The 25,808-nt window shown below is 40.4% G+C and overlaps 1 protein-coding gene across 1 annotated transcript; it reads right to left on the bottom strand.

Moving 5' to 3' along the window:
- Positions 1-1,563: 1,563 nt before the first annotated feature.
- On the bottom strand, positions 1,564-25,808 carry LOC148307232 (ABC transporter G family member 23-like). Its single transcript, XM_088263762.1, has 15 exons — positions 25,717-25,808; positions 25,146-25,214; positions 24,535-24,653; positions 23,493-23,611; positions 22,182-22,377; positions 20,722-20,923; positions 19,859-19,973; positions 19,496-19,650; positions 16,830-16,985; positions 15,767-16,007; positions 14,433-14,557; positions 11,804-11,931; positions 10,323-10,567; positions 2,841-3,170; positions 1,564-2,497 (listed from the first exon to the last, which is right to left on the bottom strand). Exons 2-14 carry the CDS (start codon positions 25,194-25,196, stop codon positions 2,845-2,847), a joined length of 2,178 nt encoding a protein of 725 aa, XP_088119888.1. The 5' UTR covers positions 25,197-25,214; positions 25,717-25,808; the 3' UTR covers positions 1,564-2,497; positions 2,841-2,844.

Raw genomic sequence — 25,808 nt, 5'->3', positions numbered from 1 at the left:
AATATTTTCAAATGGAGAAAAAACATTCAGGTTTTACCTAAAAAGATGTGTTGCACGGTAAAAAGTTTAGTAAATTGCTTGATATTTATTTTTAATACATTGTATCATATTTTCAAACTTTAAAAACGATCTCCAGAAAAATCAAGTATTTTGATTTATGACGTTCTTGAAAGGAGTGAGCGATGTGGTTTCAACAAGACGGTGCCACATACCACACAGCACGCGAAACAATGAACCAATTGAGAGGCAAGTTCGGTGAACAGTTTATTTCACGTTTGGGACCGGTCACCGCCTAGATCGTGCGATTTAACGTCTTAAGATTATTTTTTGTGGGGCTATGTTAAGGCGCATGTCTTTACTAACAAGCCCGCTTCGATTGACGCATTGGAAGACAACATTGAAGCATTTATTCGTGAGATACCGGCCGAAATGTTGAAAAGTGTATGCCAAAATTGGACTAAGCGGATGGACCATTTGAGGCGCAGCCGCGGTCAACATTTGAATGAAATAATCTTCAAACATTAATTTCATGCATTTCTCTGAATTTTATGTGTTTTTTTTTTTTTTAAATGAAAGCTACTAAAAAATCACCTTTACATATCCGCCGATTATTTCGACTCCTGACTCGTCCGCCTTCAAGTATTTGACATACCTGATTATGACAAGTTTTCCTCAGTCTTCCTCTGCTCCTTTTCCGTACATTCGCCTCATAAATTTGTTTTACTGTTCTTTCCTCACTCATTCGTTCCACATGTCCAAACCATCTCCACATACGTTTATTAATTTAATCGATAATGTTTATTTCAGCCTTGCATTTTTTCCTTATTTCACCATTCGAACATTATCGTATATTGCTTTGCTGCACATTCGTTTGAGAGATCGCATTTTGACTGCATTCCGTCTACTTTCATCTTTCTTTTGCAAACACCATACTTATTTCCACGCATTAGAGTTTAAACTAGGGTTCTATTCTGCACTGCCAGTTTAGCTTTCGGCGACAGGTTTTTATCTGCTATAACTACTAACTATTTAGTTAACTTATTAAATTTACTAATTTATTTATGGATTTGGAGTTTAATTTGTAGAATTCCATTTTAATTTATATATTAAATGTTAAAATCGAACACAGATTTTTAGATTGAAATGAATTGCATTTTGTTAAACTTTATAAAATTTGTCCGCCTCCGTAGTGTAATGGTCAGCACGCTCGACTACCATACTGGAGGTTCCGGGTTCCATTCCCAGGGGGGGTCAAATAAATATTACTGATTTTTTCACTGTAATATTTGTTCAATACGACCCTGGACTGGTACCTGAAGAGGAGGGCTGATCACCTTTCCTTCATGTGTTTAATGATCAAGATAACACTGCGTTTATATGATGCAGTGCCCTATACACCATAGGGTGCGGATAAGGGTTTGAATTAATTTTTTTTAATTATAAAATATATTAACTCATAATTATGAGTATTTTAATGTTTTATTTACAATTTAATAAACCCTGATGATGACAAGGTTCTTGTCGAAACCGGTAGGTTAAAGTGTACTAATAATAAAAAAGTGGTTAAAACAAAGTTGTTTAATTTTGTAAAATAAAATGTACCACAAAGTATCTGCGAAAAAAATTAAAGAAATGCATTTTATTATTAATAATACACAAAAATAAAATTTGAGACAATTGTTTCGCCTTGTTATGGCATTTACAAACAACTGTGTTTGAAAAAGCCAAAATAGAAAATAAAAGAGTCATCGGAAGACCCAAAAAGAGATGGTCCGACGACATAATCGCTGTGGGGGGTAGAAACTGGCTGCAAGCAGCAACCGACCAGAAGAAATGGAAAGAAGGGGAAGAGGCCTGTATCCAGCGGCGGAGGACAGAGGGCTCATGAAGAAGAAGATAACAAGGCGAAACAACTGTCACAATTTTTATTTTTATGTGTTTTTACTAAAATATATAGCAAATAAAAATCTATCAGTGAAAGCTAAACTGGCAGTACACAACGGAGTTCTGGTTCCAACCCTTATGTATGGAAGCGAAGCATGGAGTTGGCAAGAGAAGGATGAAAGCAGACTGAATGCAGTCGAAATGCGATCTCTCGTACGAATGTCCGTCAAAACCATGTATGATAGATGTTCCAATGATGAAATAAGGAAAGAATGTAAGTCTGAGATAACCATTATTGATAAAATTAAGAAAGGTGTGTTGAGATGGTTTGGACATGTGGAACGTATGAGTGAAGAAAGAACGGTTAAACAAATTTATGAGGCAAATGTAGTTGGAAAAAAAAGCAGAGGAAGACCGAGGAAAACTTGGCGCAATCAGGTACGTCAAATACTTGAAAACGGCCGGTCAGGAGTCGTAATAATCGTCGGGTATGTATGAGATGCATGAATGTAGAAGAGGTGAAGAATGTTTGCAAAGACAGAGTGGTGTGGCGTTTGATTCTCTCTGCCTACAGCGAAGCGAAGCTGTATGATGGTTAGTAAGTTAGTTTTTACTATTGCATGTTTAACCTCGGCTCGTAACGAATGTCTGTGTCGAAAACTTAAGTGCATGTTGGTCTTCGGGTCGACCAAAAATCGCATGTGTTAAACATTTTGTGTAGTTTTGAGTGTGTAAATGGCGCTATGGTAGTGAAGGGTGGTATTGTTTGCATGCTGTGGTAGTGATTGTCCTGACGAAGAGACGGGTACGTCTCCAAACCGGTAGACATAAAATTCTCGGTGAGTGGTTATATACTATTATTATTAACATTTTTGTAAAAAAATAAATAAGGAAAAATGACTGCCCACAAAGTAAATGCTTTAAATATGAATAATAAAGAGAATATTAGTTTTTACTAATTTATCTTATCTTGAACTTCAAACTCAGAATTGCGAATATCAAGAAAACCCAAATCCAAATAATGTTTGTGATGAATCCAATGGACACTTCAGAGTGTGATAGATCCCAACCCTTGAGCATGGATGCTCTGAGGGCCGCCGTGGGCAGAGTGAGTGGCAGAAGCCGGGATATCCAGAGCAGAGCTGGGGACCTTATGGATTCCAGGGGCCAGATGATTCCGCTCAGCAGAATGGTCGGGTAAAAGGAGCCCAACGCGACGATGATGGCGGTCCTTTCCTTCTCACACACTGAAGAAATGGCAAAACCGAAGCACATCCCGGAAAATCCTGGAAATAGTGTAAATTAAGTAACTCCGATAAAACTCCAATGTAACAGATGTCTCGGGTAGATACTGTGCCTACTTATCGAAATTTGCAACTCAGAATATTCAAAATCTGCAATATTCCATAGCCAAAAAATTTTTACCCAGTCATATATGTATATATAATCAAAGGGACAATCCAAGCTTGATATTTAAACATTTAAAGTTACTGCCGGTACGTGGAATATTGTGGATGAGTATCTTCGTTGAACAACAAACTAGACAAAAATATCGAAATCTTGTACACAACCATGATACACGATTTACACACAATGAAGGTTTGATAGTCCCAAGAATAAACAATAAATATGGGAGTCCAACACTGCAATATATCGTTCCAAACATTTTTAATTTGTTGCCGACGGATGTTAGAGGTCAAAATATAATATGGAACGAAGGCAATATAAAGGAATGGGTAAATGATCAAGAGTTAATTTTATGAAAATTGTAAAATAGTTTATATTCTTAATTTTTCTCTCTTTTGTGTGTGTAAATTAGGTTAAAATGGTTAAAAACAATTACAAATGTATGCAAAAAGAAGTCCACCGACAAGACACACAAGGAAAAAAAAAGAAAATCGCGGTGGTCTGAAGTCTGTAGGGGTGATCAGGTCCAGGGTGCTAACGAAAGTCGTCAGGTGAATCTCAGGAACAAGCTCTTCTAGTTGCCGGGTCGGAGTCGAGGAGCGAAGTGGAGAATCAAAACACACACAGGCTGGTAGAATACTGATTTATTTCGGACATGGAGTTGGAGCCCCTATTTATACCAAAATGTTATGTTACCCGCTCGCCCAGCCAATAGCAGGCAGGGGGAGGTCGACCAATCACGTCGTAGAGGGAGAGAGGGCACATTAAATATTACATTCAGTCTTACTAAATTACATTACATACAGCAACATTTATTGTAATACATATTATAAAATAATCATTGGAGTTTCACATCCTAAGCTAATTTTTATTATCTAAGGCTAGGTGGTGGCAAGACGTCTGCAATACGTGTGTAAGCGACGTCATCGCGTACCCCGTGCGGCGGCCCAGAAAAGGAACTCTGGGCGCGCGGCGGGCGAGACGGCTGCCCGCCACACTGCGGCCCGCCACACTGCGGCCCGAAGAAGGGATTTTGTGTATATTTAATCAGTGTAAGCGACGTCATCGCGTACCCCGTGCGGCGGCCCAGAAAAGGAACTCTGGGCGCGCGGCGGGCGAGACGGCTGCCCGCCACACTGCGGCCCGAAGAAGGGATTTTGTGTATATTTAATTAGCTTAGGGACCTCGGTATGTGTACGCAATGTACTGCCCCCTCAATAAAGACTATAATGTGTCGCTTTCGGGGGTGGTCTTTGCCCATACCGAGGAGAATTAAGCTCTAGGCTAGTTAAGTTACTTTTAGGAAAATAGTTAGTAATAAAATATAATACATTGTTTGTAAAGCACCGGTACGGTACAAAAATAGAGCCCGTCCGGTGCCCTTTAGAGGGAGACAGCGATATGGCTCTATGTCTCTTTCCCCCGGTCGCTGATTGGCCGTGCATTCCCACTGTCGGGCGGCACGCGATCACGGCCGGGTATATAGAGGGCGCACCCTTTCAGAATAAAGCAGTTCAGTTCTAACACCGAAACTTGTTTTTACTCCTCCGCTCCCGATCTCTGAAACCTCGCCGCGCCGCCAGCCTGAACCGCTTCGCCTCTTTGCACCGATTCACGGACCTGTTTCGGAAAGCCCTTTTCAGGGCTATAGAGGTTGACTTGTCGGTGCAGCGCTTTGTACCCAGCTTACAACTGGGCACAGCGGTTGCGTCCAGAAAGTAACGCGTCATCAAGCGGTATTTACGCGACCGCCAAACCGCCGGGACTTGCCCCTTCTTGCGCCGCAGAGGAGACCAGAAACTATACAGTCTTGTGCGGACGGAAGACGTCTCGTACAAAGTGGTCCTTCGAGCCGGATCTTCTTCTGTGACGCCAGCCCCGACGAAGATGACGCATTCGCTACGCTCTGGGAGGTCCGCGAAGCCCACGCCCGATTCGGAACCTGACTTCTCCGACTCCGACGAATCCGTGGCCGGACAATCCGTAGACACGGTCAGAGACCTGAGAGCGAAGAACCGAGAACTCCGCGCCAGACTACGGCGCCAGACGGCTCCGAAGAGCCCGCAGCGCACAGATGCCGTCCCAGAACCGGCTGCCATCCCCCCCACGGAACTGGGGAGTGCTGAACTCACACAGAGGTGGGTCAACAACTCCGCCGACCCCATGGCGCAGATGGCCAGCGCGCTTGCTGAGATGGCTGCTGCCATCAAGAACTCCGTCACCGGGAGCCCCCGCCCGGCCGTGATGGAAGACGACGGGACCGCGGCCGCCCTCATCGCCCGCCAATCGAACGCTAAGCACCTACCGACATTCTCAGGAGAGCCGCTGGAATGGCCAGCCTTTCGAGCGCAGTATCTGCAGTCAACGAGAGTGTGCCGCTTGTCCGACTCCGAAAACCTGCTGCGCCTCAACTTGTCACTCCGAGGACGAGCGGAGGTAGAAGTCTCCGCCCTACTTCTAGACCCGAAGAACGTTCCCGAGATTTTCAAGAAGCTGGAGCGACGTTTTGGGCAGCCAGAGACCATCGTTGCAGCCATGCTCGCTCGTGTCGAGAGACTCCAGTGCCTCGATGGAAGTGGATCGGCGGAATCGCTGCTAGAGATGGCCAGTGCCATCAATAATGTGGTTACCACCATAGAAAGCTACGGAGCGAGCTACTTGGCGACCCCACAACTACTGAGCCAACTAGTTAACAAGCTGCCCCTGTGTATGAAGGTGATCTGGTGGAACCATCGCCGATGCACCGATGACAGAGCTGCAGTCGGAGAGTTCGCCCGCTGGCTCGAGGAGATTGCCGAGTCAGCGTCACGTTCCGGAGGTGCCGAAACAGTGAGCAATGTCCGAGGGAACAACCGGAAGACCCGCGACCACCACGTCAACGTTGCGACAACAGCGCCGCCGCCGGCACCGCGATCGTCGGTCGACAAGAAGTGTGACCTTTGCGCCCGGTCGCATAGGCTACAGTCGTGCCCGGACTACAAGGACATGAGGGTCAGCGAACGCTGGCAAATAGTGAAAGAGAAGAATTTGTGTTTCTCGTGCCTAAGAAACACCCATCGCGCGCCGCAGTGTGACAGAAGTCGTGTATGTGGGATCAATGGATGCCGAACGACCCACCACGAGTCACTCCATGAGTCGCGTCGTGCCGGTTTCAGCGAGACACGTTCGGCCGAGATCGAGCCGTCGAGATCGGACTGTGACGACACATACCGCAACGCACCCGTGTACGCAAACGGGAGAGCTGAGGCCAGCACCGCGAGTGACGACACTTACCGCAACGCGCCCGTGTACGCAAACGGGAGAGCTGAGGCTAGCGCCGCGAGTAAAACGTCGCGTCAAACAGAATGGAACCGTTCCGATAACGGGGAACGAAATAGGACAGTTGCTACTGTCTACGAGTCAACACGACACTCGGTGTTACTCAAAGTAATACCAGTACGTGTGCGTGGGCCCGAAGGCCATAAAGATATTTACGCGCTACTGGACGAGGGATCGGCCGTGACCCTCCTCGACGCCGCAGTCGCCGACGCGATCGGCGCTCCAGGACGAGTTCACGGGATCCAGATTCAAGGAGCCGGTGGCATGAGCACAGTTGATGATACATCGCGACGCATCGAACTAGAAGTGTCCGGCAGCAGTAGGGACGCCTACCCCATGCGAGCCAGCACTCTGACACAGCTGAGCCTGCCGCGCCAACCCATGTTCACTGGTGGTAGTATCAAGAGTGTACAACCACAGTTGCTGATTGGGCAAGATAACGCCTCTCTCATAGTGACGAGAGACGCACGTAGACGGGGGGAGTACATCGTCTCCGTCACCACCCTGGGCGAAACTGTGCACGGAGGAAGTGCGCGGAAAACCAGGCAGCCGATATTCACCGCCTTGCCAGACGAAAAGCTGGAAGAGCGGGTGAAAGTCGTTTGTACTTCTGACGAACAACGACGGGGGGAGCAGGCTGCTCCCATCACCGCCCTGAAGAAAGTTGTGCAAGATGAATGTGCGCATCAAGCCAGGGGCGTGATCTTCACCACCTCGCCAGAAGAGAATCTGGAAAAGCGGGTGAAGGCTATCTGCGTTGCGGGAGCACGGAACCAAGGGAAGCAGATCGCTCCTATTACCACACTGGTCGATGCTGTGCACGAAGAGAGTGTACAGGAGGCCAGGAACCTGTCCTTCACCATCTTACCAGAAGAGAATCTGGAAGAGCGAGAGAAGATCAGCCACGCTACTGACGAACAACGACGGGGGGAGCAGGCTGCTCCCATCACCACCCTGAGGGAAGCTGTGTACGAAGGAAGTGTGCGGCAAGCCAGGAACGTGATCTCCACCGCCTTGCCAGAAAAGAATCTACAAAAGCCGGTAGAGGCCATCGACGTTGCAGAAGCAGAGATACGGGGAAAGTTTATCACCACCCTGGGCGACGCTGTGGATAGAGAAAGTGCGCAGGAAGCCGGGAACTTAGCCTTCACCACCCCCCCAGAAGAACATCTGGGAAAGCAAGCGAAAGCCACTCATAATGCAGAATCACTCGGGCGAGAGGAGCACGTCTCTTCCGTCATCACCCTGGGCAATGCCGCGCACGAAGGAAGTGCGCAGGAGGCCGGGGACATGATCTTCACCACCTCGCCAGAACAAAATCTGGAAAAGCCGTTGAAGACTGACTGTACTGTAGACGCGATGGGAACTCTCCCGCTAGAGCTGATGTCCCGGGATCAGATGCGCGCTACGGAGATGTTCGGAAGGCGCCGGGAGAAGCGATATGGATCGTTTTTAACCGGTATGACGACGAGAGGTGTTCATGACAAATTGGGACCCTTGCTGAACACTGACCTCGTGATCCCGACGCTAAGAAAGATGGCAACTCGCAGAGGCCATCCGGCCAATCTGTGCTCGGGTAATAGAACCCATGTCGAATCGACGAAAACGAAGATAGATGCTGCAAAGTGCAGCCGGGCCGATGATAACCGCCTTCAAGATGCAGCCACCTCAAAGGGCATCAAATGGAGCTTAGATGACCCCCCCACTGACACGAAACGACCCAAGGTGGAGATGGACCGAAGAAGAAGATGTCGTCGCAGCAAAGGATCCCACGTAGGGATGGTGGGGAGTGTAAGCGACGTCATCGCGTACCCCGTGCGGCGGCCCAGAAAAGGAACTCTGGGCGCGCGGCGGGCGAGACGGCTGCCCGCCACACTGCGGCCCGCCACACTGCGGCCCGAAGAAGGGATTTTGTGTATATTTAATCAGTGTAAGCGACGTCATCGCGTACCCCGTGCGGCGGCCCAGAAAAGGAACTCTGGGCGCGCGGCGGGCGAGACGGCTGCCCGCCACACTGCGGCCCGCCACACTGCGGCCCGAAGAAGGGATTTTGTGTATATTTAATCAGTGTAAGCGACGTCATCGCGTACCCCGTGCGGCGGCCCAGAAAAGGAACTCTGGGCGCGCGGCGGGCGAGACGGCTGCCCGCCACACTGCGGCCCGCCACACTGCGGCCCGAAGAAGGGATTTTGTGTATATTTAATCAGTGTAAGCGACGTCATCGCGTACCCCGTGCGGCGGCCCAGAAAAGGAACTCTGGGCGCGCGGCGGGCGAGACGGCTGCCCGCCACACTGCGGCCCGAAGAAGGGATTTTGTGTATATTTAATTAGCTTAGGGACCTCGGTATGTGTACGCAATGTACTGCCCCCTCAATAAAGACTATAATGTGTCGCTTTCGGGGGTGGTCTTTGCCCATACCGAGGAGAATTAAGCTCTAGGCTAGTTAAGTTACTTTTAGGAAAATAGTTAGTAATAAAATATAATACATTGTTTGTAAAGCACCGGTACGGTACAAAAATAGAGCCCGTCCGGTGCCCTTTAGAGGGAGACAGCGATATGGCTCTATGTCTCTTTCCCCCGGTCGCTGATTGGCCGTGCATTCCCACTGTCGGGCGGCACGCGATCACGGCCGGGTATATAGAGGGCGCACCCTTTCAGAATAAAGCAGTTCAGTTCTAACACCGAAACTTGTTTTTACTCCTCCGCTCCCGATCTCTGAAACCTCGCCGCGCCGCCAGCCTGAACCGCTTCGCCTCTTTGCACCGATTCACGGACCTGTTTCGGAAAGCCCTTTTCAGGGCTATAGAGGTTGACTTGTCGGTGCAGCGCTTTGTACCCAGCTTACAACTGGGCACAGCGGTTGCGTCCAGAAAGTAACGCGTCATCAAGCGGTATTTACGCGACCGCCAAACCGCCGGGACTTGCCCCTTCTTGCGCCGCAGAGGAGACCAGAAACTATACAGTCTTGTGCGGACGGAAGACGTCTCGTACAACGTGGTTTACTGTATTACTCGAGTGCCGCTGCTATGGCATCATAAAAATATCTTATTTTCAAGATGTATGATACATGGTTGAATTGTGAAATAAGGAAAGAATACAAGGCTGAGATAAGCATTATTGATAAAATTAAGAAAGGTGTATTGAAGTAGTGTGAGTATGTTGAATGAATGAATGAGAAATGGCATGGACCAAACTCCTGACAAGATCTATCTTGGTGTTGTTACTCACACCCCGGTCTTTCCAGATTTTGTCTAGCTTAGTCATGGCACTTTTGGCGATGGCGATACGACGTCTGATCACTCCTTCGTAAGTTCCTTCGTTGCTAATTTGAGATCCAAGGAACTGAAACTCGTTTATTATCTCCAGACCTTGGAGTGAGTTTCCGAGATTTCCAGTACCTTGCTGTCAATCTCTACTCGTTTAAGGACCATCCATCTACAATCTTTTTCAGGTCTTTGGCCAAAAGTGTTGTGTCATTCGCATATCGTATATTGGACGGCTTTATGCCATCAATAGACACTCCTCCATTCCAATCGTAGAGAGCCCTGCGCATTGTGTATTCCCCATAGATGTTGAACAGGACGGGGGAGAGTATGCATCGCTGTCTTACACCTTTCTCAGTGGGGAAACTTAGTGTTTATGCCATTGATTCTTATGAATGCCTTACCTTACGTGGGTAGGGGGTTAAATAAACAATTGTGTCAATACCGACCTTGTAAGATGGTGAGCGCAATGATCCAGAAGATATTTCCTTGACATGTCACACCAAATACCCTTATCATGAATGTCAGCACCAACGCAGTTTGTCCGCACATGGCGACGCACTGCGTTATGATTTGGGAGGCCAGCACTTCCCCGACTGTCACCCCCGCCACCCACGAGCGCTCGAACAAACCTTCCGCGTTCTCACTTATAAGGGCGGATATGGTTAGACTTATCGCCAGAAAGAAACTGATCCTGAAATCATGCAATCGTATAATGCAGATTTTCAATTCCAAATTATAAGGAATGGAATCCAAAAGCATTTAGATTTAGTAAATTGTAAAAATATTGAACAAATATTAGAGGGATGTTTTATTAAATACTTATTTGACCCCCCCCTGGGAATCGAACCCGTGACCTCCAGTACTTTAGCCAAGCGTGCTGACCATTACACTACGGAGGCGGACATTTATTCAATATTACCCTGAAGCGGAGGGCTGATCACCTTGCTTTCATGTGTTAGCCATCGAGATAACACTACTTTTATATAATGCAGTACCATTGGGCATTGGCCATTGGAGTTTGAAGAATATACTTAAATCGAGCGTGAAATATATACTAGGTTTTCAGAGATTTTTTTTTATTGTTTTTATTTATTTAGGATCATCACTTTTAATAAAACACTAGAAATAACTAGTGGCAGAAATTTTGCAACATGTTGAAATTATTGCAAAACTGAAATTAAGGCTTTTACCATACAAACTTTATTTAAAAAAATATGTTTTTGAAGTTGAAATAAAAATTAAGGATTTTATTTTTTTGACATCTTATCAAAGATGAAGAAGAATATGGAAGTCAAGGCATATACGGGGCTGATGACCGTCATAGGCTGGTTTAAGTGATCACTTTACACACGTGTAACATTCACCAATTCTACCCATTATTGACAACCACACTACTCAAATTCTTGGAAGTTTTATATATATGAACCAATTTTGAAACATTGTTTTTGAATCACTAGAACTTCACTAGAGACATCTATTGGTGAGATGAAAAGAAGCTATTTATTAAGCAGAAACTCTTTTATTAGTATGTGAGGTCCGAATCCTGGATTATAATCACATACATAAAAACGCCAGAAACTTAGAAAAATTAAGGAAGTTATCATTGGTCTGACTGATTAATTTTGGCCTTTAATTTGGGAAGGAAGAAATTTTTGTCCGCCTCCGTGGTGTAATGGTTAGCGTGTTTAGGTACCGTGCTGGAGGTCCCGGGTTCGATTCCCAGGGGGGGTGAAAATAAATATTAGTGATTTTACACTGTAATATTTATTTAATATTACCCTGGACTGGTTCCTGAAGCGCAAGAGTGATCACCTTGCCTTCATGTAAGTAATGATCAAGATAACACTGCATCAATTCAATGCAGTGCCTTATGCACCATTGGGTGCGGATAAGGGTTATAAAAAAAAATTGGGAAGGAGTTACCTACGTTAATATAATTCCAGGAGCCATAAAGTCGGCAAAAGACGACTGGGTGCTTTCAAAAATTGGTTGATCGATACTTAGTGGAAGCAATATTGAAGTTCTATTTCTGTTCATGCATTGCCACTCCATATCCTGGAACAACAAACATTATATCCATGAAAAAACCTAGGTCATGCCTTGGAATCGTATTATCTTTCTGTAGCATCCATGAATGTTTTGGTCATCCTCCACATGTCTTTCTAGGAAGATCTGATCTGGTTCACAATATGTTCAGGTTCTCTGCGTCCTATGTGTCCATACCATCTCATCAGCCTTTCCTCTACCTCACTATTGATATCAGTTACAGCCAGGCTTTTTCAAATGAACTCGTGAACTCTTATTTCGCTACGTGAACTCTTTATTTTGTCTCTAAGGGACACTCCAGCTGACTACCTAAACATTCGCATTTCAGCAGTTTCTAGTTGCCTAGAGTAGGTGTTATACATCGTCCAGTGATCGAAGCCATAGAGGAGTGCGGGTCTGACAATTAATTGCTAGACGAGTTACTGACGAAATACTGTAAATTAATAAAAGTAATAAATAAATACATTTTTAACATCTCAACATAGATCACCAAACAATATTATCCTGTAAAGAGCTTAAAGAAAAGTATGAGGATATATTGTACATATTGTTGTGGTAGAATTCAAATCATGAACAATAATGCCAAAGATAAAAATAAAGTTAGTACATAATTTATACATTATTTTGGCATTGAAGTTTGGATATTTACAGGGCTAATCTCTCTTAGCCTGGTTAAGTCATCACTACACACTACACACATGTCGCGCACTCCTTTCAAGAACGTCATAAATCAAAATACTCGATTTTTCAGGAGAACGTTTTTAAAGTTTAAAAATATACTACAATGTATTAAAAATAAATATAAAGCCACTTATCAAACTGTTTACTGTATAACAGATCTTTTTAGGTAAATCCTGAAGGTTTATTCTCCATTTGAAAAATATTAAGTATATTTGAAAAAATAATTAAACAATACCATTTCTTCAAAATGCAAAAACAACACTTTCTGCCCTGTAGCGGGTAAATATTGAGTTAGAAATATTCCGCTTTTGCTGGGATATAGTACATTTTCTGGGCATTCCAAAAACATGCACAACTGAATATTGACGATTTTTGATTTATGACGTTCTTGAAAGGAGTGAGCGATGTGTGAAATTTACCATTCTAGCCATGATTGACGACCACACTACTCAAATTTTTGGAACTCCTACATATCGCTCACTCCTTCAAGAACGTCATAAATCAAAAAACTTGATTTTTCAGGAGAACGTTTTTAAAGTTTTCAAATATATTACAATGTATTAAAAATAAATATCAAGCCACTTATTGAAATTTTAGCTGTGCAACAGATATTTTTAGGTAAAACCTGAAGGTTTTTTCTCTATTTTAAAAATATTTAGAATGTAAAAAAAAAACATTAAACAATAACTATTCTTCAATATGCAAAAACAACGCTTTCTGCCCTGTAGCGGGTAAATATTAAGTTAAAAATATGCCGCTTTTGCTGATATACAGTACATTTTCTGGGCATTCCGAAAATATACACAACTGGAAATTTACGATTTTTGATTTATGACGTTCTTGAAAGGAGTGAGCGATATGTATATATCATTAATCTCAAGACGCTGTACATGTGGGTTAACTAGAGCCAACTATGGGTGGATTGAGAAAGCTTTTATTTAGAAGAGACCTTTTATTTGGACGTATGCAAGATTCTATCCAGATTATTTTATATACTAGCAAACGCCTAAAAAAATTATAGGTACTCAATTTTATAGAGGTTTAATTTGAACAGTTATTTTATTCAAATTTTGAGTGTGTCCAAATACTTGTTTAAAAATCTGTTTTTTCCATTTAGGAGTTATTTTTACATAAACAAATAACTCCTATGTGTAAAAACCCAGATTTGTGAACAAGTATTTGGACAAGTGAATAAATTAATAAATAATTCAAATAATATGTTTTGAATATTGAAAGCATTAACTTTGTGGATCATATTGATATATTATTTTTCGAGAAATAAAAATACTTTGTATTTTGATCCACTCACATTTTTATTAACCAACTAGTTTCGGCAACAACCTGTTGCCCTCTTCAGGGTTTAATTTATGACATAAGTCATAAATTAAACCCTGAAGAGGGCAACAGGTTGTTGCTGAAACTAGTTGGTTAATAAAAATGTGAGTGGATCAAAACACAAAGTATTTTTATTTCTCGAAATAATATAATTTAAATAATGCTTCTATACAGATGTGCCCAATCAGGTTTCCACATAGTAAATAAAATATGTAATATGTAAAACATATTCATAAATAAAAACACATTAGGAAAAGCGTCATTTACATACTGTTGGTAGAAAGCGGGCGATGCGTACATGCGTTCTCTTTGCTTACTTTTGGTAGAGCGCAAGAGACACCAAGAAACATTGTACAGATGGGAATTGGGTTTGCGGTTACTTGTGATTAGTATATGATTCTAGTTATTTTACTAATTAAGGTCGGGGTTGATGCAAACCGCCCAACAACAATGTGTTTATGAATTGTGTTATTCCAGATACTGTTTTCAATTACCTGATTGAATTTGTCAAATGCTAGTAGTAAATCGTGGCGTATTATCAGATTTATCTGCTGGTTGGAGGTGTCGAGCCAAGTCTGTATTAGTGACTGGTTTATCGAATCTTCTCTGGCATATCGCCCTAAAACATTGACATACTTTTTACAACTATTGACATATAATTCATTTGCCATCTAACTTAATCCCCTACAGTTATAACCTCACCCTTTTCTATCAGTACCTAGATAATTAATTTATTTAAAGGTGTCTCAACTTAATATTTATTATTTATTGAACGGCTAAAGCCTTTAATATATTTATACAGTATCTAATATAAACATACAGTAATGAATACACTAATAGAGAAACAAAAAGTCTTAAATATAAAGTAATAATAAAATAACAAATAGTACGCACACGTCTCCATCACACACTATCAGCGAGCAGCGAGAGAGAGTAAAACACAACGTTTAAATTTATCCATTATAACTTGGAGAAGAAATGCTGAGAAAATACAGACTTCAAGGTGGATAACAATATATTAAATAAATCTATACTATCAAAAGCACTGACTAACATGTGAAGCCGCGGTATGGGAGAGAACATTGCATAGTTTGCATTATGTACAAATACTGCAAATATAGATTTTTGCCTAGTACCTCTTCGACGCACGCTAAGCTTTATTTGATAGAGGAGATCAGGGCTGTCCAGAAAATTGTTAAGAATTTTATATAACAGGACCAAATCAGTAATTACCCTTCCTTCACTAAGATTCATTAATTTTAACCGCTTCATTATGTCTTTAATCTAACTCAACAATGGATATATATATATATATATATATATATATATATATATATATATATATGTATATATATATATATATATATATATATATATATATATATATATATATAAAACATGTATCGTTCTTCCCTCTTTTATAAAGAAGGATATTGCATTTATCAGTTGGGGAATTGAAGAAGTATTTAAGCTTATTCCATTTGAATCTGTTTCATATCAAGTTCAGACATCTTTAAATTGAAATCTTATCTGACAGGGTGAATAATCCAGTGTCCGATATAATAAATAATATTAATATATAAATATTTATTTTTTGCTTCATAGTTTGTATTCTCACCTGTATTTTACCGTGTCGATAATAAAAATAAGAGCAAACTTCAAAAGTGCAAACAAAACTTGATTCCCTTTTCAGTATCAAGTGATCACTAAGCGATAAACCAGCGTATGACGGTCCTCAGCCCCGTAAATGCCCAGTCTTCCATATTCTTCTTCATCTTTGATGATATATCAAAAAAATAAAAATAATATCTTTCCAAATTGATGATACCTGAATCCGCTCGGTCGGTGGTGGCATCCGTGAAGTTGTCAGTGAAATACAGAGCTCCCCAAGCATTCCCCAACTTCACGGCATGTATGGCTTGATCCACAGTAGGATATGGGACTTGGACGATTCTGTCTTTATTCAGATGCTCTAAAAACTCACATGCAAAGTTTCCGCATGACTTCAAAATCACATCATTACAAGCTCCTCCAACACCCCAACTTGGTACTTCATGATTCACAATGGCCTGAAAGGTTCAGAGTAAATAAAACTATTGAACTATTCTGGTAAAACAAAAAAGATATAAACAACTGCCTCTCTCTGTTCTAAAGATATTTCAGAAATTCAGATAGAAAAGTTCAAATATCTGGGTGTGGACCTGTGTGGTCAAACGGATCTGCCATGTGAAGTGATGGGGCAAGTAAAAGCTGAAAAACCCTGACATGAAGATCAGCAGCAAAATTAAAATATATAAAACCCATGCGCCACCCATCATGACGTATGGGATGGAATGTACACCCAGTAACAAGAGTGTCAGAAACGAAGACTCTAAGGAGCTTATCTGGCAAGAGTCTACAAGATAGAATAAGGAACACCAGGATAAGAGAAATATGCGAGATCCGATACATTGTTAGGTGGAGAGGACAACAAAGAAGAAAATGGTATAAGAATGGAATCGGAACTTCCCGACATTGCACTGCACGACCAACCCCAAGGTACACGACTCTTGGGCAGACCACCAAAGAGATGGATTGACAGCAGGGAATCAACATTGCAAGAGGCTAATCCCTCTTAAGGGTCGCAAGCCCTACACCAAGTAGAAGAAGAAAAAAATGGATCAATCCTGCACTTCAAGTACAAAACCAGGGTAATATTTAATAAATATTGGAGTGAAATTTTTTTATAACCCAGAAACTCTTTTATTTGTATACAAGGTCCGAATCCTGGATTATATTTACATACTTGACACCCGCCTAAAATATGATTTTAAATTTTTTATGCAGCTTATAATTAAATCAGTTATTTCATTCACAAATACGTTAGTGAAATAAATATCAATTTTACATACTATTTTTAGTCCTGTGGGATCTCGGCCTATTGCGAGACAAAACAGGACAACTTGCATTACGGGCAAACCAAAAATAAATAGCATGGCACCGATATTTCTCCAAATTCTCAAGAAGTTCTTCGTAAGGAGTGCTCTCATCTTCCCTTTGGTTGTGAACTGGAACAAATTAGGAGTACAATTCACCGTTTGTTAAATTTCTGGGCGTATTCTTAGATTCTGATCTCTCCCTTGAGACTTAAATCAGCAAAACAACAAGTATGTGTTTTTGTCAGCTAAGGATTTACAAGTAAATGATTTTACTAAAAGTCCGTTATTAAATATGTTTCAAATCACTCATCATCCCTGACCCCTTTTGACTGTGACTGCCAATCGACACATAAAAAATAAAGCCACATGAGATCTACCAAAGCTTACCGTCAAAATATTTTTAATATTGTTTACTAGATACTGTTTTAGTATTAATCAGTCTTGATAAAGAAGCGGTTAGCCTCGAAACCGGTAGACACTATAATTAAGTTATAATAAAATATTTGTTGAGTCAAAAGGGGTCAGGACCCCTTTTGACAGTGACTGCCAATCAACTCAAAAAAAATAAAGCCACATAAGATCTACCAAAGCTTACCGTCAAAATATTTTTAATATTGTTTACTAGATAGTGTTTTAGTATTAATCAGTCTTGATAAAGAAGCGGTTAGCTTCGAAACCGGTAGACATTATAATTTAGTTATAATAAAATATATATGGTGATTTTAAAACAAATTTACATTTTAATTATAAAATGGAAAATCACAAAGTTAGTGCTTCAAATATAAATTACAGATCAAAAGCATTCGCAAGAATCTGCCAGTTGATGCCTGTCAATTGATAAATGCATTTGTAGTATCTAGGGTCAATAATCTACCAAACAATAAAGTGACTTGACTGCAATCAGTGTTAAACGCAGCAGCGACACCAATTTTTGGAATTTCTAAATTCAGTCACATCACCCCACTACTTCACCAACTGCGCTAGTTACGCTTTCCCAATTGATTGACAACCACACTACTCAAATTCTTTAAACTTCTAGATATATTGATCAAACTTGAAACACAGTGTGCGAGAGTCACTAGAGACATCTATGGTGGGATGAGGAAAGCTGTTATTAAGCAAAAATTATTTTTTTTGTGTGTGAGGTACGAATCCTGGATTATATTCACATAGCTGAAAAACGCTAGAAAACACCATTTTCAATTTTTATTTATGTTTATAATTTGACAAGTTATGTAACGGACCAGATGAAATGAGGTCCACAAAAGGACCACATTTGTAATATAGATAGATAATTATTATAAATGTACCGATTTGTAAGCGAGAGGCTGTTCCTAAATAAATGATTTGCATTGCCACAGAGGAACAGCCCTCGCAATAAACATGTTAAGAACATAGTTTTTAAGATAGATATAGAGAGTATTTATATTTGTATGGGATATAATACGGAGCGACTCCGCCGAGCAGCTGTCCCCATATTGAAACCCGCCAGACTGAGCAGGGAAAGGGGGCGTGGCTCCCACTACTTACGCTGTGGCCAACGGGAACCCAGCAGAAAAGTGGTGGGGACCGCGCACGTAGGCAATAGGGGGACCAGCCCGGCGGATTAGCTCCGTATGGATATAAATATGTGTATCTTCTTGAATAAATTCATTCCATCCTGGACGACCGAACTTGGTGTTATTATTTCTCCTCCCGCTCTACCCTTCGCTACTCTACTAGATTCTCCCCCTGGACTTGACCCATCGCAACGACCACGGACTACGAACCAGTATACACCTCGACCTACGCATCGGAACCGGATTTGAGAGAATATTATTTGTAAATATTTTCTACCTTTCGCCGCAGGACTTCAGAACTTCTGGGATTTACGCCCCCAGAAGCGAAGCGCTGCAGAAGACACACCGCACATATCTACAGTTCAAAGTGTGAGGTTTGGCGCCCCACAAGTTAATTTATTTACAAATTTTTGAGTGTGTCCTAATACTTGTTCACAAATCTGGATTATCTTCGATTAGGAGTTAATCTTCCATATTCATCTTCATCCATGTTGAGATGTTAAAATGTAAAAATAATTAAGTGTAGAAAACCTGATTTGTGAACAAGTATTTAGACACAATCAAAATGTTGTAAGTAAATTTTTATAATACACTAAGACCTCGCTTTGCATCGTTGATACATTCCAAAATATCGCGACGCAAATTGAAACAACCTAAAGGGAACTGCTATTTCCCATTTGAAATCGTATTAACATCAAAGATAGCGAAAATGGGTCTTAATTCAGTAACGACGCAACTTGGAAAAAACGCAAAGTGAAACGACGCAAAGCGAGGTCTGAGTGTAGAGTATGATTGAATCAACCCTTATCAGCATCCCCATGGTGCATAGGGCACTGCATCATATGAACGCAGTGTTATCTTGATCGTTAATACCTGAAGGAAAGGTGATCAGTCCTCCGCTTCAGGTACCAATCGAGGGTAATGTTGAATAAATATTAGAGTGAAAAATCACTTATATTTATTTGTCTCCCGTAGGAATCGAACCTGGGACCTCCAGTAGGCTAGCCAAGGGTGCTGAACATTACACTATGGAGGCGGACAATGATTGTATTCATGATTAAATATTTGCTATAAACTTACTGAGAAAAGTTCATCCTTTCTGAATTTATTCATTTTAATGACTGGCATTTTTTTAAAGAATCTTGTCTTAAAATCATTCTTCAGTATAATGTCCTGTTCCAAGATATTCTTACAATCATTTTCTTCCTTCGATTCCAACGAGTCAATAATTGGTCCTGTAATTTCACAAATAATTAAAAACTTTAAAAAAAGTTACAATAAGTAAAGATTCATAAATTTATGTATGATTCGTAAGATTTTTATTAATATGTCTCCTTGATAGAAACCAGATTAGCTGTTTAATAAATTGTCCGGATTGTTTTATTATTTTAAAGGATTTTAGTGTATTAACAGGATGAATTCATTTATTCTTAGTAAACTTACCGTCTTTTATAGCTAAATTGAAAAATACTTCTTCTAATGTATTAAAACCATATTTGTCTAGAAGAAATTGTGGTGGACCCTCTGCTAGAATTTTGCCATTCCTCATCATTCCAATCTAATCATAATAAAAGACAATTAATGAAAAGAATCAAAATTGAATGAAATACTTAGCCCCTATTTTGACTCCCATGTGGGTTAAAATAAATATTTTTGACATCTCAACATAGATGAAGAAGAATACGGATGTTTGGGCATCAGTCGGCGGGTATGTATGAGGAGATGCATGAACGTGGAAGAGGCGAAGAATATTGGCAAAGACAGAGTGGTGTGGCGTTCTATTCTCTCTACCTACCCCTGCGGTGAAGCAGCGTGATGGTTAGTTAGTTAGTTACTTTATTTGGGCATCAGTGATCACTTTACACACGAGTAACATTCGTCATTCTACCCATGATTGACAACCACAGTACTCAAATTTTGGAAGTCATAGATGTCATGCATTTAATATGTACACATGTGTAGATTTATAAATGAAGAGTTCACACATTCGTGGAAGCTTGGGTGTAACTGACATCAATACTAAAGTAGAGGGAAAGGCAATAGAGATGGTATGGGCACATAGGACGTAGAGAACCTGAACATATTGTAAACCAGGCGATCACCATTTATCTTCCTCGATCTATCGAATTCTAAATCTAGAAAAAAATCATGAATGCAGCAGAAAGATAGCATGATTAGAAGTCATGGCCTAGGTATATGACAGAAGGACCTACAACCTGAGGACGGGGAGAGCTGACCCTAAAAATCAATAATTACGATAAGTTGGGATGGAGTAAGGTAGAAGAAAAAGTAGATTTAAAACCCACACTGTCAGCCTGTCTCGCTTCCTCGATATAGTGGGTTGTCAAGATAATCGTCCTTTTGCAATCTCGAGTAATGGTCACCAAGTGGTTCCATATGGCTTCACGTATAAGTGGATCTACTCCCACCGTCGGTTCATCTAACACCACCAACTCCGGGTCATGCATCAGGGCCACTGCGAAGGAGACGCGTCTCTTCTGCCCGCCACTGAAATAAAACGATAATTGCATTGTACTGCCTTCATTCCCTGCGCACTATGCTCTCTTCATTTCAAAATCAAATCTTCACTATGCACTGGGCTTTCTTAATTTTTTTTAACGAATCAACATGTAATAAACTTACCCTAATACAAAGGTATTTAGATGATATACATAATACATGGTCCAGAGAGACAAGGCACTGCAAGCGAGTTAGTTACATCTGTCAAGGAGTGAGAGGATAATGTGTTTTTTGCATGTATAAGCTCTCTTTTCTATAGAAACACATCTACCGAGCTGTCTTTTAATACTTCGTTATATTCTCTGAGCATTTTTGGAATAGGGGAAAAGAGGTCAGTATTAATTCTATAACGTCCTACAGCAAATACAGTGAAATGTGACGGGAAATATTAATTTTGATTTGAGAAAAGATATCTTTACTAGCCACAGTGCTCTCTTCATTCTAAAATCAAATCTTAAACTAACTAAGCATCATCGCACTTCCCTGCCTTGGTAGACAGAGAGAATAGAATGCCACGCCACTCTGTCTTTGCAAACATTATTTGTCTCTTCCGCATTCATCCATCTCCTCATACATACCCGCTGATTATTCCGACTCCTGAACTGACCGCACACAAGTATTTGACATACTTGATCATGCCAAATCTTCTTCTCCTAGTTCCATCTATATTCTCATAAATTTGACTAACCATTTCTTTCCTCACTCATTTCTTTCACATGTCCTTCAGATCTTTCTTAATTTTATCGATCATGCCCACCTCAGACTTGCATTCTTTCACCATTCGAACATCTATCAAACATCATTTTGCTGCACATTAGTAAGAAATCGCAGGGTTGAAGTACTTTTATCTCACAATCTGTTTACTTTTTAATTTATTTCATGAATGTCTTTAATTGCGAACATATCATATATTGCTATTTTAGTTTTTCTTCGTCTTATTCCTCATCACTGAGGGTTGTGACCCTGTGGAAGCAATGACTCTCTTCTCCAGTTATCCCTTGACTGCGCTGCATGTAGCCCTCCAACTACTGAGGTGCCTGCTGCTGCCTTAACTTGATTGGTCCATCGTGTGGGGATCTTCCTTTCCCTCTCATCCCCTTCAGGCTACCGATCACAACCAATCGTTCCAAAATATCCTCATTGACACTTGCAACGTGTTCAAAGAAATAAGAAACCATTGTGTACAGACATTGGCCAGAGTCAAACCACCCAAACTATTTTAGTAAAAAAAACTATTAAATTTTACCTTAAGTTCTTTATCATTTGATGGTGGCTTGGTAACCCCAATGTTTCGACATAGAACTTCAGCTTTTCATCAATTTCATATGTGTTCATACCAAATATCCATCCGTAGAACATCAAGGTTTCTCTGATACTGAATTCATCGTACAAAGCTAAATGCTGTGGCATATATCCCACTCTTTTCCCTGGTACTCCCGAATCTAAAAATAAAAATGAAGAAAATCAACGCTTAGTACCATCGTTATCTTAATACACTTCAGAAGGGTGTTTTTAATGCCTGTGGACCTCTGGCAATGGGATTTGATAATTATGTATGCATAGTTAAAACTTCAACAAAGAGATTGGTACATAATATTCATATAAAAACATTAAATATGTAATTCCTTCTATTCTGACTTTGAAATGAGGCCGGCGCAGAAGGTAAAAATAATCTTCTTGTCCTTAAGCATCAATCGACCCAACGGATAGAATTACTTTTCCCATCTGTAGTGTGTTAACATAGATGAGGAAGAATGTGGAAGTCTGGACAGAGGGCTGACGACCTGTCATAGCTTTATATATTTGTAACACTCACCATTCTACTCATGATTAACAACCACACTACTCATTTTTAGGATGTTATATTTACGCTCAAATTAGATTTAAAATTTGTACTGACATTTCTGTTGGAACTGCATTATATATCGACATGCACTACGTAAAGTGCTCTAACTACATTTTTGTCAATTTAAGATATTTGGTGTATGCTATCAAATGACTGTTATCTACAAATATAAACAAACAAGAAAAATATATAAAATAAATTACGCCTAGTTTTCAGGCGTATAAGATGTTATCTACATTGAAGTTTCGAAATGAACTGAACTCCGAAAACGCTAACTACTTAATTTTGACAAAGTATAAAGTTTTAAAACGATTTAATACATTATTTTATCGTGTTTTTGAATGTATAATACTAGTTTTGGATTTCAGATAAAACCGTTAATTAATAAAAAAGAATATGTTGAAAAATCTTCTAAGCTCTCTCCTGTAAAGTAACAGATTTGCAGATACTTTACGTATATAATACAATAACAGCTACAGTGAAACCTCCCATAACCAGCAACAAAAAAAAGTGAAAAAGTACTCCCATAACTTTAGTTTTAAATGTTACTAGTGATATTTCGCATAGACTTTTTTACGACATTCACTTGTGAGCTAGAATTCTGGAACGAATTCTGACATAGAATTCTGACTTAGAATTCTATTCTCTCGTTATGACAGGTTCACTGTATATAGTTTATTGTATATTTTGTTTCTAACTTAAATAAATTACCGTTAGTGGTTGGTTCACCCCCAAGTACCCACAAATCTCCCGAGTCGAGCTTCTCGCGTCCCACCATGCAGGAGAGCAGGGTTGTCTTTCCGCACCCTGAAGCGCCGAGCAAACTGTATCTGGAATTAAAAAAACTATTGAGTGAAACTGTTCAAGTAATGTTTTTGTAAGAAAACTTATCCAAGGCATTACGGACTTGTTAGAGGATAGCGCTGCGTGCATTAGGGTAAATGTCACCGTGGCTGTTCAATGTACATGTCAATAATTGCATGAAAGAATTCAAAAATACTCAAGAGAGATGGGAATGAAAAAAAATTGGAATGCCACCTTAGTGGCAACTTACCTTTAAAAAAAGACTTATCTTTAAAAAATGGAAAAGATATGGACGTTGAACAGGGATGTGTAATCTCACCGTGCTGTTTAATCTATGCATGGATAATTACATGAAAGAATTAAAAGATGTAAATATTGAATATAAATGATGAATTTAACTCTCTTGCTATTTAGTATGCTGATGATGTGATGCAGGCACTGGTGATAAAGGACCTGCATGCACTGGTGACAAAGGTATATGCAAGGTGTGTGCAAGGGAAGTGATTTGTTGATGAATGTTGACAAATTCAAAGCCATGGTTTTTAAAAGTAGATCTGAGTGTAAAATGGGAAAATGCAAATGTGGAAATTCTCGAACACAGTGAATGGTGCTCATAAATCAATTGAAGAAAATAAAAACCTTTCAGCCAAAGACATACTGGCAGTACACAACGCAGTCCTAGCTTGGTAGCTAAGCAAAACTAAGTTGCAATGTATGGAAATGAAGCACGGAATTCTCAAAAGTTGAAAGTAGACTAAGAGACAGTCTTAAAGCGATCTCTCAGACGATAAAACGATATATGGTAATTGTTCGTATGGTTAAGTAAGGAAGGAATGCAAAGTCGAGATAAGCAGTATAGATAAAATTAAGAAAGGTGTGTTGAGATAGTTTAGACATTTGGAACGAATGAGTGAAGAAATAAGAGTAAAAGAAATTTATAAAAACATACATAGTTCCTTGATTTATGTGGATATTTATATTCCTCAGAACATGTGTAGCATTATTCATCGGTCCAAACGATTTGCATCCGTTTTGTATGCTCACTGCTCGAATCTTTCCGGAAGACATCTAAAAATATACAAATACCGTTTTGTCTTAAAAGAATTTGATTTGCAACATTTTGAGTGCGTCCAAATGTTGTTCACAAATCTGATTTCTGTTAGGAGTTATTTTTACATTTGGACATCGCAACATAGATGAAGAAAAATATGGAATTCTGGGTATTTACAGGGCTTATGACCTATTATCGGCCGATATGATCTTTTAAAATCAAAAGCTTTTTAAATCTAATTATAGACGTTGTGAGCTCAAGCGGGGTGGCCTTGGTTCTGGATGCAGATGGTGAAGCGGGCAGCTGAAGAAAGAAGGTGATTGCCAGTGTGTGAGGGCTTTTAAAGCCTCCGCTATGTCACTGTTGTAAACTTGACGGCTTGGCAGGTTTTTTGTTTGCTTAGGGAGTCTTTACCTGAGTCACTACAATACCAGAAAATGGTAAGTGCACTTTCATACGCTCGAAGGTATTAAAAATAATGAATGATTTCAAGTTTTGTTTCAGCTTACCGTATCAGATTCTTGTGAAGCATTTATTTTAATCTCTTGTTCACTTCCCATCTCAAAGTGATATTATCTCTAAAACAAACAGTAAATATCAACCAATTATTATTATTTATCCAATTATTCACAACATTTTGAGTGTGTCCAAATACTTATTCACAAATTTGGGCTTTCTCCATTTTTTTTACATTTTAACTTCTCAACATAGATGAAGAAGGAAATGGAAGTCTGGGTATATACAGGGCTTATGACCTGAAGTAAAGTTATTGAACACAAGGTTTAAGTAAAACTGTTTCTGTGAATATGTTTCTTTTAAGTACACCGCACCCAATCGTGCATAGGATAGGACACTGCATCACTGATCACTACATCGACGCAGAGTTATCTTGATCATAAATGGAATAAAGGCAAGGTGATCAGCCCTATGTTTCTTGTACCAGTCCAGGGTGATATTAAATATATATGAGAGTGAAAATTACTGGGAATCGTACCAAGGACCGCCAGCACGGTAGCCAAACGAGCTGACCACTATACCACGGAGATGGACAATATAAACATGTATTTATTTTGCTCTTACCTCTGTTTTGTTTATTAGGTTTTCTGGATAAACTCCAACTTTCCAGTTAAATATCAGTATGAAGACTGATCTTTTATTTTGTAGAATTAAAA

This window comes from Brachycentrus maculatus, unplaced genomic scaffold (assembly GCF_059751285.1).
Source record: "Brachycentrus maculatus isolate JH-2025_06_01 unplaced genomic scaffold, ASM5975128v1 h1tg000203l, whole genome shotgun sequence".
Taxonomy (NCBI): Eukaryota; Metazoa; Arthropoda; class Insecta; order Trichoptera; family Brachycentridae; genus Brachycentrus; species Brachycentrus maculatus.
This window is presented reverse-complemented; position numbering and strand designations above follow the sequence as displayed.

What these genes read in the sequence shown, in the direction of transcription:
- LOC148307232 (XM_088263762.1), bottom strand. Translation starts at nt 25,196, where the DNA reads ATGGGAAGTGAACAAGAGATTAAAATAAATGCTTCACAAGAATCTGAT. An exon ending in CAATTTAGCTATAAAAGACG is followed by an intron (nt 19,651 to 19,858) that starts GTAAGTTTACTA and finishes GTGAAATTACAG; the next exon opens with GACCAATTATTGACTCGTTG. An exon ending in ATCCCACAGGACTAAAAATA is followed by an intron (nt 16,008 to 16,829) that starts GTATGTAAAATT and finishes TGAACCTTTCAG; the next exon opens with GCCATTGTGAATCATGAAGT.